Genomic DNA, 17,959 nt, shown 5'->3' on the forward strand with positions numbered 1-17,959 from the left:
TCCTCACAGCCTTCCACCAAAGCCCAAACAATAAGGCTAGGACCCTTCCTGTCACTTCTCCTTTCATCGCTGTTTTGTTTATTGCTGATGCGTCATTCTTTGAAGGTAGACTGCTGTTTCCTTCCTCAGCCATCTGCACTGTGTGAGGAAGGAACATCTACTTGGGGGAAGACTGGGTCAGCAATCACTGGAAAGTTCTTTAGGGATGAAATGTGTCTTAGCAATTGAATTCCTAAGTGTTAAGAATAGTATTATGTGATGACAGCTAGATTTAGGAATGTTCCCTGCTTCTGAACTTGGCCACTTTTAATGCTCTTTGTTTCTATAGCTGTGTTGTCATGTTTTTGGGTGGCTTTTTCTTTTAACCTTGGCTTCTTGGCGTGTCCTAAGACAGAAACTTCTTAGCCACCAATGGCTTAAAGCAGTACTAGAGATAGAAAACATGTCCACTCTTTTTTTGAAGAACAGATGCCAAGTTCATCCGTTAGTCAAAAGTTCCAGGAGCAAAGAGGAAAGCATTTTATACTAAGATAATTTACACAAAGGTTCTTGCACCATTACAAGTGTCAGTTATTCATGACACTTGTTAAAGACGGTAAGAATGACTTCATTCAAGGCATCAGGATCACAAAGAGGGGTCTTGCACTGGTGGACAGAGTGGGCTCAAATCCAACAAGACAAGTGGGTCTTCATGGCACAGTGGTCACTGCATGAAAACTTAGCAAGAGGAAACATCAGAGGTCAAGGGAATTCTGGAGGAAAGCAGGCCATGGAGATGAGGTGTCAAGGAGGGTTTCACTAAACTGACAGTAAATCAGATTCTACAAAGATGGAGAAAGAATACTGAGGTTGGGGCCAAGTCAGGGCAGGGACTCGGGGGACCTGACTAAAGCTTTGGTCAAAAGGGTCTCTATCCCCATGAAACCCAGAAAAAAACCAAGCTTGGGTCAGATGAACCCTCTATCATAATAGCAAAATCTTCCTTAGGAAGTATGGGGTTGGGAGATAAGGTCGTGAGCATGGTCATAGGGTTGGCTAGGTCCTCTAGTTAGGAGGTAAATGCTTCTTAACTCCTCCTCCACAGACCCATTCCTCCATGGATTTCTCTATTGCTTAGGCCCAAGTGCTACCCTCCTATCATGAACATTCCATTCATAGGCCATGTCAAAAGTCTCTCCAGTTCTCTCAATCTATTGATAGTCAAGCTTCTGGGATGCAGGTGCTTTTATTTCATTAGTATTAATACTTTCATCATAAGCCATTAGAAAATCATGTTTTTATTTCCCTAGCCAGTATTATTTCAGCTTTAAAATCATGACTTTTGCCAAGGTAGAACTCTAAAATACAGTCTAAGACCTCCAGACGTGATACACATATATATGCGCACACACACACACACACACACACACACATATATATATATATATAGATGAGGATTAATCATCCAAAATGGTGAAGGCTCCACTGATGGTTCTGTCTCAGTGTTGGATGGCTCTTTCGTCCATTGACTTCTGAGTCCTTTTTATATTTGTCTGTTTACATGTAGACAGGTGCTGCCCTGTGAGTTAAAAGGAAGACCCGGTTCAATACCAGCACAATGCTATTTTGCTGTATCCCTTTTAAACTTGGGTCTTGGTTTCCTACATTGTCAATTCCAAATTGGCCCTTCCAGCTCTGACATTTTATGATTGTGGAAGATGTATCAGCAAAATTACTAAGAGATTTGTTCAAATTATAATATTCTCCTTTTAAGAGGATATTCCATCAAAACAATAGCTACTTTGGAAAAAACAATTCCAGGCTCATAGGTCAAATTGCTTTGTTAGCCTAATTATTTAAAACCAGAAATTGCTTTTAAAAGGATTGCTTTAATGGTTTAATGATTTAATTGTTGTATACAAATGTATGACTGTACATTATTCCAAAACAAAGGTTTCTGTAAGTTGTAGAAAAATGAAATACTGGAGTTGGGAAGGAGAACATTGATCTTTCAACTGAAATGTGAAGAAGGCAAAAGGGCAAAATCATAATTCAGGAAGTAGGCACAGAGGCTCTTCACCAAATGTCACACTGTCCGCTACCGTGTGAAGTGTCTCCAAAGGGCTCCTAGCGATCCAGCCAGGGTGGCACTTCTAAGAGTCCCCAGCACTGTTGGTAATAGCTGACATTTTGGTTACTAATGAACTGCAGAACTGAAAACAAGAATTTAGCTGGAGACAGTCAACCGGAGAGTCTATTATATGTACACAATACCCTGGGTAACCGACTCAGCACTTAGAGGAACAGAGGTTGAGACTACCATGCTCTTCAGAATAACGGCCTGCAAGATTGTTCTCATTTAAAAGCAGTCACTTTTGACCTTTTTCCTGAGCAGAAGGATGGCAAAAATTGATAAATGAGCAACAGGCAAACAAGACAGGACACTCTCCTTCAACAAACCAGAGTTTTATTCCTTATATGGGTGAGAATGTGTGCAAAATTATATAGGTTTTTTGGCACCATTACAAATATGAAAATATATTTAGCAAATACATAATTTAAATAGAAAGACTAATGGAGTTTGTTTCAAATAGAGTTGTTAGAAACACAATATGGGTAGATGCTATAGTGAAAATAAAAATCATCCACTGTCAGATTTTCAGATAGAGAATAAATGACATTAAAAATATAAAAGTGCTCTATTATAGAACATAATAAATTGGATTGCTGGAGTTATTTACATTATTTATGCCCCACACAAGGCACAGCCAGACGAACCTCCCTGGACAATAGTAGTATTGGACACTGACTATCTGATATCCAAAGTATCAGGCCAGGAGCAATTTCCACTCAAAGTATATGTAGACTGTCTACTAGCTATGAACTCATCCCTACAAGGTAGGAGTAGTGAAGAGATTAAAGACCTGGTCCGTGTCCTTGAAGAATTTACAAGGAGTCTTGCATGGATGACCGGACATGAGAGTTCTCTTCAAGATCTTGGTGCAATCTCTTGTGCATGTGGCGGAGACCAGGAAACTCCATGAAGACTGATGCAGACGCTCCCACCAATAACAGATGCTACACTGTCCAACTCTGCCACAGACTCCTAATGCCAACATTACATGGTCCTCTCTTGATGGGGTACTTACTTAGGCACAGTTATTAAAACACAACATCTTAAGCATGACAAATCTTGCTTTGAGGGTGAGGATAGTATTTCTTAAAAGAAATTACTTAAGGCAGAAAACAGCCATAACTAACCACTCTTGTGATTATTCCAGAAGAGACACATTGCACTTGTCTGACATTATTCACAGCTTTGAATAACTTATTTTGTTGTCTTATATAAGACCATGTGCATTGGCATATAGGCTATATAAATAATCATTGGTAACTCTGTTAATGGATCTTTTCTATCATGTAAATCTTTATTTTAGGATCATTCACCAACAATTTCCTTATTTAATGAATGTATCCATAAAAACAATCTTAAAAAAATAAAATGCATACATTTATTCTGAAGGAGCCTCCCTACAAGTGAAGAGTATTCTTTTAGCCAAAAACATTTCCATTGCTAGAAACATTTTTAGAACAGAACAGATTTTTGCTGTTATCATGGCTGCATCAAATGTTATCCTGCATTTTAACTAAAATGGCCAAACATTTTCCAAGTCATCAAGAATATAAAGGACTGTGCATCCAAAATGCCAAACCCAATAGATTTAGATACCTGGTTAATTCACAAAACTAAATAGATCGGTTCAGTTGCTTAATTGCTAAATCATCTGGCCATCACAGCTGGACCAAAAGGCAATATGTTATAAAGGAAATAAATACATGACAAGGCTTTCAAAGAACCTTCTGGCCACCCAGAAGAAATGTCCTTTTACATTTCTGACAGCTGATTAGATTCCTTCTTTCAAATATTTCCCCCTTTTTCATTTGCTTTCTGCAGTCATAATTTACACATTTTCCTTTGATATGAAACATTCTTTGAATACTTGATGTGATTCTAAGTCTCACATTAAAAATACTCAGAAAAGTCAAAATGGCAAGGAGGGTATTTTCTACTTTAGCTCTCATCCAGGAATGAGGTAGGGTTAGGGCTTGCTACTGTCATTTGGAAGGGAATTAGTCACTGCTTCCTGCCATTCGATCCTGGCCAATCTTTCCTCAGTGAAATGGAACCAAGAAACCCCTTAAACTGAATCCACAGACAAGCAGTGTGTTACCTATTGGTTTTCACTAGGTCAGGCTTGGTCTAGCCAACAAGTTGAACTAACACTCTAGAGCACCCTAGATTAGAGTGTAATTTGCTGAAACACAGACCTAGTAGCTTTATGATTTCACAATTCCAACCTCAAAGAACTCTTAAGAGGCAAAGTACATGAGAACTTAGTATATGGCTAAGAATTTTTTGTAAAGGGTAAGGAGAAGGCTTAATGTAAGAATCTGGATCTGTAGACACCAAGGCAAGAGAACCAGTGAAGTGAATCATGTGATATCTATTTTTGTACTGCTGGACATCTGCTAAATGGTTTCATATTTTCTCATGCCATTTTTGGCTCTCTTCCAAAATTACATTAATTAAAGACCCTCCCTAATAAAATTTCCCCCAAATATATGTACTGTGAGCATTTTTGTAGTTAAAAATCATGTTCATCTCCCTTATAATATGGAGCCTATGAAATTATGTTAATAGTGTAAAGAGATAAAATGAACAGAAAATAAAAATCCCATGCCAGTGGCCAGGCAGCCATAATCAACAGGGAGAAGAGGGATAAGTAGTGAAATAGTGAGACTCAGGAGTGTTAAGAGATGTGGCATTATCCAGGCCAAATATGTGCAAGTCCAGGCAGAGAGACAAGCCTTTGAGAGACCTGATTCAAGAGCTGAAAACTTGGCTGCATTCCAAAGAAAAACAGAATAATACAAAATTGATTTAATTAGAAGACATTAAAGGAGTTAATTATAAAGAATTTGGACAAATAATTAAGATGCAAGATGAGACTTCCAAGATTTGAAGCCCAAAAGCACTTTGAAGTCTGATGATTAAAGTGTACCACACAGGTGCATAGACAGGCTGCCCACCAAGACAGGAAATGGAGTGTTTATCAAGACATAGCACATGATGCGATTAAATAAAAACATTCTATTGAGCTGAGTGTCAAGGAAACCTTCCCCACCCCCACCCTTGCCCCTTAAATGTGATGAATAGATCAGCCAGATTATGTATTTAGTCTTCCTGGGAATGACAGGAAACAGTAAAATATTTGTTGCTAAGGAGATTTAAAATTAGGAGTAGAGTAGGGATAACTATTTCCTGGATTAGACTAAAAAAATGCACAATTTTCTCTTGTTACGTTCATTTCCATAATTCTGATTCCACCCCAGATGTTGTCAGAGTATGTGAGTGATATTTACTGTTGCAAATGTGTAGGTTTTTTTTTTAATTCTCTGCAAAGAATCGCTCTTTGATCTACATCCAGTGGTTTGTTACTGCAGCAGCCTCAGCACTTGGCAGTGTGTGACCAATGGAAGGCCGCCTCTATCCTAGACTGACTTGGTTAGCTCATTTCTTTGCTGGGGTCCTCTGTAAAGCTCAGCTGAAAATAGTAAAAACAATCCTAACTTTATTGTAATACATTCTCTTTATACAAGTAGAAATACATAGAATCTGAAACACTATCTAGCAAGGTGCAGCCACTTCACTATGTCTCTGAATGCCTCTGTTTTCTAGGCATTTATGAGCTTTGCATAGATCAACATTAGTTAAAGTTGTTTTCTTTTTTAGTATAGGAAAGACGATTCCTAATAGACAGTATACGTCATTAAGTCTGACCTCTGTCTTCTCCTCGGAATTCATCTGCCACATTTACGTGTATTTGTCCCTTTCTAGAAGGCCCTCTGAACTTCTGTGAGGTTCTCTCATGAAGAACCAAAGCCCAACACCTGTCATTTTGTAAGAGCATGGAGTTCTGTGAAACTGAAAACTTGAATCCTTTAAATACTCTTCACATTCATTAGGATTTATTTTACTAACTTGAAATAACCCTGGAAAATTGCCTAGATTGGGTCTAGAGTTATCTAATTATAAACACCTAATTATCTTAAGTATAGCTGATGATTTTCTTATGCCAACTACATTCTCATAGTATGAGCATTACCTTCAGGACTCTATATTTCAAAGTATGTACTTGTGTTACATATCAGTCTTTCTACAGATGAAACCGTGAGATCAACAACCTTGACCTCCAGTGTCTAAGTTTATCACCAGAAACATCGGTGGGGGAAAAGGGCACACAGCTCTAGTTCCTTTTGTCTGATAGTCATGACTCCCTACTGATGACTGCTGAATCTTCCCAGGAAGAGTATTAGAACTGGACTTGATGTGGGTAATGCCCATTTCAAACTCACTGACATTTTTCTAGTGAAAATAAGGCACAGATATTCAAGATAAATTTGGAGTACATAGTGCTTTTTATAGTAAGCGCTACATTAGCTGACCACTTGATATTTTGACCTCATTGATTGACTAAAAAAGTCTTTTGGGAAATTTTAAACCAAGAACACCAAGTTTTGGCTTTTGCTCTTTGTTTTTAAATTGACTATATATGATGTTTAGAGACGCTTCTATAAAAATATTGGCATTGGGTCCTTTAACCAGGAGCATAACCTGCCACTGTAATCTTCTAAGGAGGAAACCAGGTATGATTGGCAGAACTGACTTTGCCAGGAATGCGGACCCTGGGAAGTGAGACAGAGTAGTGTGTGTCCATAAACCAACACACATGCTCACACTCCACACCTGGAAACCAGCGAGACAATCATTAATCACTACCAGGGAGACTCTGCAGGTTAGACTTCTGCTCAGGGGTGCAGCCAGTATTCTTAACACAAAGGCATTCATCACTGCTGCTTGGATCACTTTCTATTAGAACCCTCAATCCTAACATCCGGGCTTGTGCTAAGTTAGCTCTTGAGCTGCCCATTTTGCTCTGTCCTTGGCAAGAGAAAGGAGCAAGAACAGCACAGGTGGGCATAACCACTCAGCTCAGCTTTGTGCTGCCTTTTTCTCTCTCATCCCTTTTGTGTTCTAATAGCAGATAGATCATTTTTGGATCTTGAGACTCATGGGACAGCAATGCAGCAAAGCTCACCATACCATGTGCACTCAATAGTCCCGCCTTTTATGTTGTCCAATGAATATCAAGTCAGACACAAAACAGGATCCAAGGATTATCTCTGCAACCACCTCCAGACACAGGTTGAATTAGCTTATGTAGAACAAGTCATGAATACTTTAGTGTGGAAAAATAGTATTATATAAAGCTTAATATTAAACATTATGAAAAAATACATATTTACAGAAGAAACTACAAAATACAACTATGTACAATAATATCTGTTACCTTTAAATTACATAAATTCTTTAAAATTCTCCAGATTAATAAATTATACATAGTATCAACAGAAATAGCTGGCACCTCTGTAGGGCATGAAGCAGGTTTTTAAGAAATCACACAGTGAATAATTGTTATCCAGATCTTCCGGTACATTCTTAATGCCTTGAATAGACTGCATCTGAAAGGAAGGGCATTGTAATTAGAGATGGCGGTAGGGGGTATCACGCTTGTTTGTTCCGTTGATGAGAATCACAAGTGGGAAAGACCTGCAGAAACAAGGAAGGCTCAGTATGGCTTAGGATGAGACCAGCCCTTAGGGGGCGCCAGGTCGTTCCATTTAGAAATGGAGATGATCAGACTGGGAAGGTCCTGGTGAGGTAAGGCTATTACCTTCCCTGGTTTCAGAGAAGAGGTAACTGGCCCAGGGAGGCAGAGTGACTCACTCAGGGTTAAACAGTTTGTTAATGCTAGTTAGCTCCAGCGCTCCTCTTTTTAATTTTATTTTTTAACTTTTATTTAATATAAATTTCCAAAGTACAGCTTTTGGATTACAGTGGCTTTTTCCCCCCTATAACCTTCCTCCCACCTGCAACCCTCCCATCTCCTGCTCTCTCTCCCATCCCATTCACATCAAGATTCATTTTCATTTATCTTTATATACAGAAGATCAATTTAGTATATATTAAGTAAACATTTCAACAGTTTGCACCCACACCGAAACACAAGGTGTAAACTACTGTTTGAGTACTAGTTATAGCATTAATTCAAATTGAGCAACACATTAAGGACCGAGATCCTACATGGGGAGTAAGTGCACAGTGACTCCTGTTGTTGATTTAACAATTGACACTCTTGTTTATGACAAGAGCCTCGGGTGATTACTGACGCCATGAATTGCAAAGGCCATGGAAGCCTTTAAGTTCACAGACTTCGATCTTATTTAGACAAGGTCATAGTCAAAGTGGAAGTTCTCTCCCTTCAGAGAAAGGTACCTCCTTCTTTGATGGCCCATTCTTTCCACTGGGATCTCACAGAGATCTTTCATTTAGGTGGTGTTGTTATTGTTTGTTTGTTGTTGTTGTTTTTTTTTTCCCCACAGTGTCTTGGCTTTCCATGCCTGAAATACTCTCATGGGCTTTTCAGCTGGATTTGCATGCCTTGAGGGCTGATTCTGAGGCCAGAGTGCTGTTTAGGACATCTGCCATTCTATGAGTCTGCTGTGTATCCTGCTTCCCATGTTGGATCATTCTTTCCTTTTTAATTCTATCAGTTAGTATTAGCAGGCACTAGTCTTGTTTATGTGATCCCTTTGACTCTTAATTCTATCATTATGATCATTTATGAACTGAAACTGATCACTTTGACTAGTGAGATGGCATTGGTACATGCCACCTTGATGGGATTGAATTGGAATCCCCTGACACGTTTCTAACTCTACCGTTTGAGGCAAGTCCAACTGAGCATGTACTGAACTGTACATCTCCTCCCTCTTATTCCCACTCTTATATTTAACAAGGATCATTTTTCAGTTAAATTTAAACACCTACGAATAATTGTTAGAGTTCAACCAATAGTATTAAGTAGAACAAAAAAAAAATACTAAAAGGGATAAAGTATTAAGTTGTTCCTCAACAGTCAGGACAAGGGCTGAACAAGTCACTGTTTCTCATAGTGTCCATTTCACTTCAACAGGTTTCCTTTTTGGTGCTTGGTTAGTTGTCACCGATCAGGGAGACCATTTTGTCCCCCAAAGGGACAAATATCATATGTTCTCTCAGCGTTCCTATTTGAATCCCAGCCTTAAGGGATCTGGTGGTTATCCTTTTCTATCCCATGGTATAGCTCCTTCTATAGATTACTCTAGAAAAAGACTCAAAGAAATCAAAACAAGACAAAGGGATCTCTATGACCCTCCATCCTGGAGTTCCTTAAAGAATCTGATGTGCAAAAAACCTTCATTTACTGTACAGATAAATTAAGGGGTAATTATTTACAACACAAAGGATGCTTTGATTTGCAAAGGATTCTCTAAATAGCTCTCTGCTTTATAGTCTATTAACTATTTAACACACTGGTGGGTGGCTCTAAGAAAGTTCTTCAAAAAGTTCATGGAAAATGCGTATGGTGAATAAATTATGCATGGATTTCAACGTCGTTTGCACCAAAATAAACATCTCAATTCCATTTTTTTCCCCATGAACTTGTTGAAGTTCCCTTGTATAGAGGCCAGAGGACAAAAATGTTAGCAGACTCTGACAATTGAAGGTCTTTGAAACGGGTACAGCACAGTTCTAAAATAATGCTTGTCAGAGAAAACCGATCTGACTTAAACACAGATTTCAGCCTACAAGACAAGGACCAGAGGCCTCTGCCAACTTAGATCTTCTCTCTGTTGGTTCACTCCCTAAATAGCCACAATAGCCAGGGCTGGGCCAGGCCGAATGCAGGAGCCTGGAAATCCATCCTGGTCTCCCATGTGATTGGCAGGCATCTAGGTACTTGGGCCATATTCTGCTGTCTTCCTGGGTGCATTAGCAGGAAGCTGGATGGAAGCAGAGTAACTGAGACTCCAATGGACACTCAGATACTAGATGCCAGCATCACAAGTGGTGGCTCTACCAGTGTGCCATATGCCAGCCCTTTGTCAATTATTGCTCCATATAAAGTGTATGAAGCTTTTCTACTTATATTTTCATGGAAAAGTGTTACATGCTGGTATATGTGTATTGGGGTGGTGGTGGTGGTGCTGCCAAGTGTCTGTGCTAGCATTAAGACACAGTATAGGCCAGCGCCCTGGCTCAATAGGCTAATCCTCCACCTGTGGCGCCGGCACACTAGGTTCTAGTCTCAGTCGGGGTGCCAGATTCTGTCCCGGTTGCTCTTCTTCCAGTCCAGCTCTCTGCTGTGGCCCGGGAGTGCGGTGGAGGATGGCCCAAGTGCTTGGGCCCTGCACCCGCTTGGGAGACCAGGAGAAGCTCCTGGCTCCTGGCTTCATATCGGCGTGGTGCGCCGGCCACAGCACACTGGCTGCAGTGGCCGTTGCGGGGTGAACCAATGGAAAAGGAAGACCTTTCTCTCTGTCTCTCTCTCACTGTCCACTCTGTCCCCCCCCCCCCCCAAAAAAAAGACACAGGGTAGAACTCCTGTGTCCCATATCCATGTGCCTGGTTAACGCTCCCCCACCCCATCCCAAATCCTTAATTCCAGCTTCCTGTTAGTGTAAACCCTGGGAGGCACCAGGTAATGGCTCAAATACGTGGGTCACTGCTGCCATGTAGCAGACCTAGATGGAGTTCCAGGCTCCTGGTTTTACTCCCACCCATGCCCCCATAAGTATTTGGGGAGTAACTCAGTGGATAGGAGTTCTTTGTCTATCTCTCTCATCTCTGCCTCTTAAATAATAACAATTAATTGTCCCATGCACATTCTAGAAAATTTAGAAAATAAGGTGGAAGAGAATATACTTTTCTATTCGTCAAGAATTCTGTTTCACACCTGTATTTCATTTTTCTTCTCTGAATTCTGTTTTCTGCTTTTGTTTACAAGTGTAGGACTGTTAGTATAAAATCCTCAAAAATATCTTTATTAATGACTGCATCATATTCTAACAATGCACTGTGGTGGACTTCATCCTCTATTATTAAAGTTGGCATGTTTCACTCACACTTAACTGAAAATTGTTGTGCTTCAAGCCTTTTTTTTTTTTTGTAACTAAGGTTCCGGAGAAATACCTGTCTTGGGTCTGAAGATAGGGTTCTGATATTTGACTGTCAAATTCTTCTACAAAAGGACTTTACAATTTGAACTTGGAATTGTGATTTCAGTACACACTGCCTAGTAGTAAGGCTCATTGCTTGGAACAGAAATATTAAGAAACATTAATAGTGGAGGGCATGTGAGACTGGGTGTGAGGAGCTACCACACGTTTGCTGCTCAAATGTGGGAGCCCCCTCCCCACTTGGCCTTGGGTCCCTGTTGCTGCTCTTGGTGGGGGACCTTCTGGGTGGAAGACGAAATGAGTGGAGTGAGGTTAGAAGAGCTGCACCAATGGTTTCCAGACTGACGCTCTCTTGAGAAATAAGTTAGTGGGGCAAGTTCCTACCTCTGTGATACTCTGGATTCACATTCTCGTAGATTGGAAACAAGGGGTTTTCTTGTTCGCTCCGTAGTTTTCTTGCTCTCAGGACATCTCTTACACACTGATGTAAGTATACATATTGACACTATGGAAAAGGAGGAGACATGTCAGTAGGAGAACCTTTTGCTTTCTTTATGCAAAAGAAAGGAGAGAGGGTCACACAACACCGACAGTGGTGACATTCTTCATAGTTAGCTAACATTTTGGTCATTGGTTCACTAATGGTCTCTGGTACATGAAAGAATGATTGCTTTTTAAATTACCACTGCAAAGAGGATAATGGTAATAGGCAGAGACTGGTGTTCGTTCGTTCGTTGTTTTTACGTGCATGCATACATATCCAGGATGTTCTATGAGTGCCTAGAATGATGTCTGTTCCTTTCAAATTAAATTGGAGAATGAATGACAGTGTGCTACATACATTACAGAAATTATCTCATAAATGATTTCAACACCTCAGGAAGTAGATATACAAACTGAGATTCAGATGTTAAGCAATTAGATAGCAAAAAGAGTCTGATCTCAATGTTTACATATCCTTTCCCTGTACCAGTTTTTTTGATGAATCTTAATTTTATTACATTAATAAATGAGAAAATGTTTTCACTGAGTACTCTGATGTTTTGTTCTCTTTTGGGAATCTGGAGAGAAAGAGGAGATGCGCACAATAAATCCCTTTGGACTGTCAGTTATTTGAATGCAGAGTTAGCATCTTATCCATTTCTGTTCTCTTAGCATCCAAGTCTGGCACACGGAAGAATCTCAAAGACATTGACTGATTGAGGAGAACTACAGAGGATTGCCCAGGGAGGGTGACCCACCTGTCAGCTGTGTGGCAATTAACTACTTTTGAAATATAAACAAATATAAAAGAATTAATGCTTTAGTGACCACAAAACCACCATAAAGACCTCCACCACCACCAGCTTCTCAGTCCTAGACTCCAGTCTTGAGCATTTGGCCCTTCTCCTTCCTGCCAGTTGAGCTCTGAAAAAGGAAATAGATGTCTGGTGGGACCTTAGTGCTTGGTCTTGGGCTCCTCGGAGTTACAGAGCAACTGCTCAGAGCCCCAGAAGTGAGGAGGCCATAAGGGAAGCAAACATCAAGTGAGGGTGAGTGGACTTGGCTGGCCTCCACTGAAATCTCAAGACTTCTTGGAATCTCCATTTCCCCATCTGTAGAACAAGGGGGCCAAGCACTCTCACAGCCAACATCCTTTGTCTACTGAAGGACATGAGGCTTCCTGTTGATGTCAGATGACTATTGAAAGATACTTAGTGTGTTTGGAAGGTTTGAGATAGAAAATGGGGCTATAACAATTTTTAAAGTGGACAAATAGTTATTTTGTGTATTGGTAACAGGCACTATCCCTGATTAGAAGCTAGTCTTGATCATCTATTCATGGGACTTTAGGTCTGGTATAATCAACAAATTAGGACATATTAAGAATGCAAATCAATGATAAGTGAGGTCTACCTTAATATAAGTTACTACTCTTGGCTTTTCCATTCAGACCCTGCTCATGAATATTTTATGCCACTTCAATCTGGAAAATTTCAGGAAAGTACTATCCTGAGAATGGGTGTTAGTACAGAGCAGTCTATTTTTACCATCTTTAAAGTGACCCTCCAAATTAGACCAACATCTTACTGACTCATTACCCAAAAAATATTTTCAATTCTACTAGAATAATAAAATTACTTTGGGGTCTTAGAGCTAAGCTGTCATGAACCCAACTATATCTCTGATATGGCCTATTAATAAATTCTTCAGCAATGATCCCCCATGGGCTTTGAAACTAGTTAATAACCATTAATTTGCCTTGCCTTAAATACAAATACTTATTTTCCCAATAGAATGGCCCTTTGAAAATGATTACTACCAAAACCATCATATTGTTAATGAGCTCCTCATTTTTTTCTTAATGAAAAGTAGATAAAGTCTGACATATGAACCTCAGATCATAAAAGATCAATTTTTGTTAAATTGATAGTGCCTTGGTTTGGTATCAACTCATTCAGTTCCATTCAGTTTCATCAATGTGTATAATTCGGGATGATTTTTCAGAGTGTTGCACTTAATAGCCATTCATTGTCCCTTAGTGCATGGCTAACCAGAAGGGCAGATGTGAACAAATGACTTGTAGGTTGATAAAACGTAAGATACATTGTGTATAAAGCTTCATACAGAAGAGGAAGTCTCTAGGTTCACTTTGTGGGGAGAGAAAAGCTGACATGCATAAGACTTTAAGCAACAGTCAGGACACTTCAATTGAGAGAGAGAACACGAAAGTGCAGGCCTTCTATGGGAACAGTGAGAAGACTGAAAAGCTGAAAGGAAAGGGGTAAGGTCATGGGAAGCCCTCCGGGCAATCTGCCAAGTGGGAGCTGAGCTTCTAGCCCTGTTGCAGTCCCTTGTTTCCTTCTCTAGAGAGGTAGATGAGAGACTGACAGATTGCACCTGTTGTTCTTCAAGTTACTGCTTTGTCTTGAGTTTCTGAGTCAGGCTGTAGACTTGCCCTAAGGCAGACGAAAAGAAGGGACAGGCTTGCAAGTCCCTTGTTTAATGCCTCTTTGTTTAGAAACCCTTTCTGGTTTATATAGTCATTAAAAATTGTGAGGACCTGCATTTTTTGCATTCCAAATGAAGACAGAAAAAAGTTGATGTCAAAGGTCACCATGGGCCCAGAAAAACAACATAAAGGAGTCAGAATGCTCTTCCTTCTCTGCTGGAACAAGTGCTGAGCTTCAGGTTACAACTTTCTGCATCCTCTTCCATTTCTAAAAGAGCCAGGCCATGCTCTCAAGGATTTTGAGGGTGTAGAAGAAGCCCAACTGTCAGAGGTTTAAAACAAGACATATGACACCTAGATATTATTTGAGGTTGTATTTAATTTAGTAAAAAGTGGGGAGGGTAAGTGGGAGAGAGACAATTTCAATCTTACCACAATATTTATTTCCTTACAATGTAAAGAATCAAAGTTGATTCTGGCCTGGAAGAGAAAACTCTTTAGTAGATCCCTAAACAGGAGGTATGGGTAGTATCATGCCCTGAAGCTGGAGAAGTTGGGGCTAGGTTATGCAGAGGCTGAATGACAACACAGCAGTGGTGAGCTTTCCAAGTTGACGTGGTCAGTGAGGGAGCTATGGTGGTGGGTGGTGGTGGTGATGATGATGCTAGGGAAATGTTAGGGCAGAAGCTGGAGGCACTCTATCATGTCCGCTGAGATTTGATGGAGGGACGTACAAGGGTGGTGGTGGCAATGTGGAGGGACTAGAACCAAGAAAAGGACTTTGTGACTGCTTGGATGTGGGACCTGGAGGAAAAGAAGTCCGCTCTCTGTCTTGGGCAAACAAATGAATGGCAATACTGCTAGTGCAAGTGAAAGGCAGGGGCAGGAGGGCTTTTGTTTTCGTTGTTTTTGAGTTTAAAGAAAGTAAGTACAGTTTTGGACTTCTTGAGTTTGAAATGACTGCAAGCTTCCAGGTAGAACTGTCTGGTAGGCAGGTATTTAGCGGAATGCTTGAGAAGGAGCATTGGATTTGGGAAAGATGAGTGTGGGCCTGGTTTTGAAACAACAGCACAAAGAATGAAGAGTGAGAGAAGGAACAGGACAGAACCTTGGGGAACTCCAATGTTGAGAAGGCAAGCTGGGGAACAAGGCCACTCAATCCTGACAGGCAGGTGGAGGAGGAGATGAAAAGAGAAAAGTAGGAGTTATTTCTGGAGAGAAGGAGTTGACCTCTGCTCGGAGAGTCAGCCCTTGGTTTTCACAGTAGTGGCCCTTCTCTTTCCCAAATGCATCTTCACAGTTGTGGACAGGTGCATGAAAGTGGTACATGTCTGACAGCAACTAGGGAGCTTCAACACAGACGCACATATCCGTCCCCTTCCCCCCCACTGCTTGAGACTACTATCAATGTGATCTCTTCCTCTCCCCTAAATTACAGATAAAGTGGGTTGAGTTTGTGGAAGTAACAAACTAATAATGAAAAACTGACTTTTAAGTGACATAAATGCAGGATATTTGTTCCTTTGATAGATTCAGAAAAGAGAGATGATATAGAGGACAGTAAGTTCCTACTCTCCACGAATTTGCAGTCTTCGGGAGGGAACTGATGCATAACAAATATGATCCCAGGTTATTCGAGATTATATAGGACATAGAGGGGACTTCAAAAGCTTGATGAAGAGTGGGTATGTTCTGCCTGGCAGGTAAGATACTGCATCCCACACTGGAGTACTGTAGGTCTGGTTCTCAGATCTGGCTCCTCACTCTAGCTTTCTGCTGATGCAGACCTAAGGAGGCAGCAGTGATGGCTAAGATATCTGAGTTCCTGCCACCCAAGTGGGAGAGACCTGGATTGAGTTTCCAGCATTGGCTTTGACCCAACCTAAGCCTGGCCACTGTGGCCATTTAGAGTGTGCCAGTGCATGGGGGCTCTCTGTGTGTTTGTCACTCAAGTAAAGAAAGAAAAAAATGAAGTTCATGGAAAATATGTATTATGAAAAAGCTGCATAGATGTCAAAAAATTATGCACTAAAACAAATTGATATTTTAATTGCATTTTACACAAATTTTCTGAAGCCCCATTGTAATTCTAAAATCCCCAATGAAATAACAGAGCTGCCCATCAGCCACCTATGGCTGCTAAAACATTAAGTGAAAGCTTGATGGGGAACACCATGACACATGGTACAGACTGACGCCCCCTGAACCCAGTGTCAACTGCACTGCACTGACAGACACAGCCAGGGGGATCTCCCGCCTGAGGTGATGCAACAGGATGTATTCAACATCACCCAGGATGCATCATGGTGGCAGAACTTGTACTTCATCAAGCCCCTGACAAAAACCATGAGGAATAGAGGCACATGTCACCACCCCGAAAAGGGATTAAAAAGATACTTCAACCTAATGACAAGTGTAGATTTTGTTTGGATTCTAATGAAAACCAACTTCAATTTTTTTAAAAACCCTTTTTGAGATAACATATTTATATACTCCCTGGATTGGAGGATGTTTTGGAATTCTAAAGTTGTGAGGTGTGATAATGGCATTGGGATCATGCTGCTGAAGAGTGCTTGTCTGTAAGATAAGGAAGTATTGAGGACTGAAATAATACGATAAGTAGGATTTACTTAAAAATATTCCGGCAGGGTCAGGGGGTGAGGGAAGAGTGGCTGTGGCTGATCGCTGCAGAAATTGCAATTAGAACATGGAAACTCATTGTACTGTTGTCCCTAGCTTTGTGTAGTTTAAAATCATTTCATAATAAAACACTCAATCATTTCATAATAAGACACGGTGGAGCCACTATTACAACTAAAGTGCTCTCAGCCCAGGACAGCAGTGCTGACGGAGTATCAGAGAGGGCACTGCCTGCAGGAGGCAGTGATGCCGGTGTTTTTGCCAAACTGGCTGCAGACTGAGTTGTGCAGGATATTAACATGTGCTGCACAAGGAAGGAGTTCAAGGGAAAGAGTGGCTTGGGGAACAGTGGGTTTGACACAGATCAAGAGAAACCTTTGCTGCAGTACACGCCTGTTTGGGGCAGCACTGCCATCTGTGCTGTTGCCCTGAGTACTGTGATTGAGAGGGGAAACAGCAGCATGCAGAAACTTCTACCTTTTTGACAAAGGATTTCTTTTTTTTAATACTTATTTTTGTAAAGGTACAGAAGGTTTTCCAGTTGGGGAACACATGGGTAAGAGAACTTGAACCTTAGACATTTTATGCAGAGGAGTGATGCTCTTGGTCTGCGTGGGGGCACAGACTGACCCTGAGCTTGTGAGCAGTGGATTTGGTCCACAGGGGCTAGCATTCCTGAGAACAGGGTTCAAGTCCACTCGGTCCACTTCATGGCCATGAGCTTGGTGCAAAGCCCTTTACCCTCTGGACCTCGGTTGTCTGGCTTGGAAATAGAATATAATAATACCTTTCTTATTTGGTTATTATGAAAATTTAATGAGATAACATGTTCAGAAATGCCCTGCAAATGTCAAAGCACTGTACCAAGGGAAGCATTAGCCTTGGTAATTGACAGAACACTCTCTTGTTGTCTCCAGCCATGGGGGTGCAGCCACAGAGGACAGAGCTGGGGGAGAGAAGAGATCGGAATCTTCTTCCTCTTCCCTAATTGATGATCCTGAGCTCCTCCACCATCCTATCTAAAAGTGATCTCCCAGATGGGCTGGCCTCGCCATGCCGCCGCGAATAATACACTGATAATAAAAAAATGAACCTTCCTTCCTACCTACATGAATTCTTTTCTGAGCTGGGCAACCAACTCAGTAAAGATAAAGAAGTACATCACCCTCAAGGTCACTGAGATGTGCTTTAAAAAACAAGAGCTGAGAATACATTTAGTTTCCTCTCCTTCTTCCTCCTGGGTCCTAGATATTGTCAGATTAAAGGCCTGGACCTCTTTGGAGG

The 17,959-nt window shown here is 40.8% G+C and overlaps 1 protein-coding gene across 2 annotated transcripts in view; it reads right to left on the minus strand.

The window, feature by feature from the left end:
• Positions 1-2,429: 2,429 nt before the first annotated feature.
• PTPRB (protein tyrosine phosphatase receptor type B) overlaps positions 2,430-17,959 on the minus strand; it is a 142,001-nt gene continuing 126,471 nt past the window's right edge. For both annotated transcript variants that reach the window (XM_008256785.4, XM_051845665.2), the window contains 2 exons: positions 11,488-11,608; positions 2,430-7,563 (listed from right to left, as the gene is read on the minus strand). In XM_008256785.4, the coding sequence (XP_008255007.3) occupies positions 7,541-7,563; positions 11,488-11,608 (144 nt within the window). In that variant the 3' untranslated portion in view covers positions 2,430-7,540. The remainder of the gene's footprint in view (positions 7,564-11,487; positions 11,609-17,959) is intronic.

This window comes from Oryctolagus cuniculus, chromosome 11, assembly GCF_964237555.1.
Source record: "Oryctolagus cuniculus chromosome 11, mOryCun1.1, whole genome shotgun sequence".
Lineage (NCBI taxonomy): Eukaryota > Metazoa > Chordata > Mammalia > Lagomorpha > Leporidae > Oryctolagus > Oryctolagus cuniculus.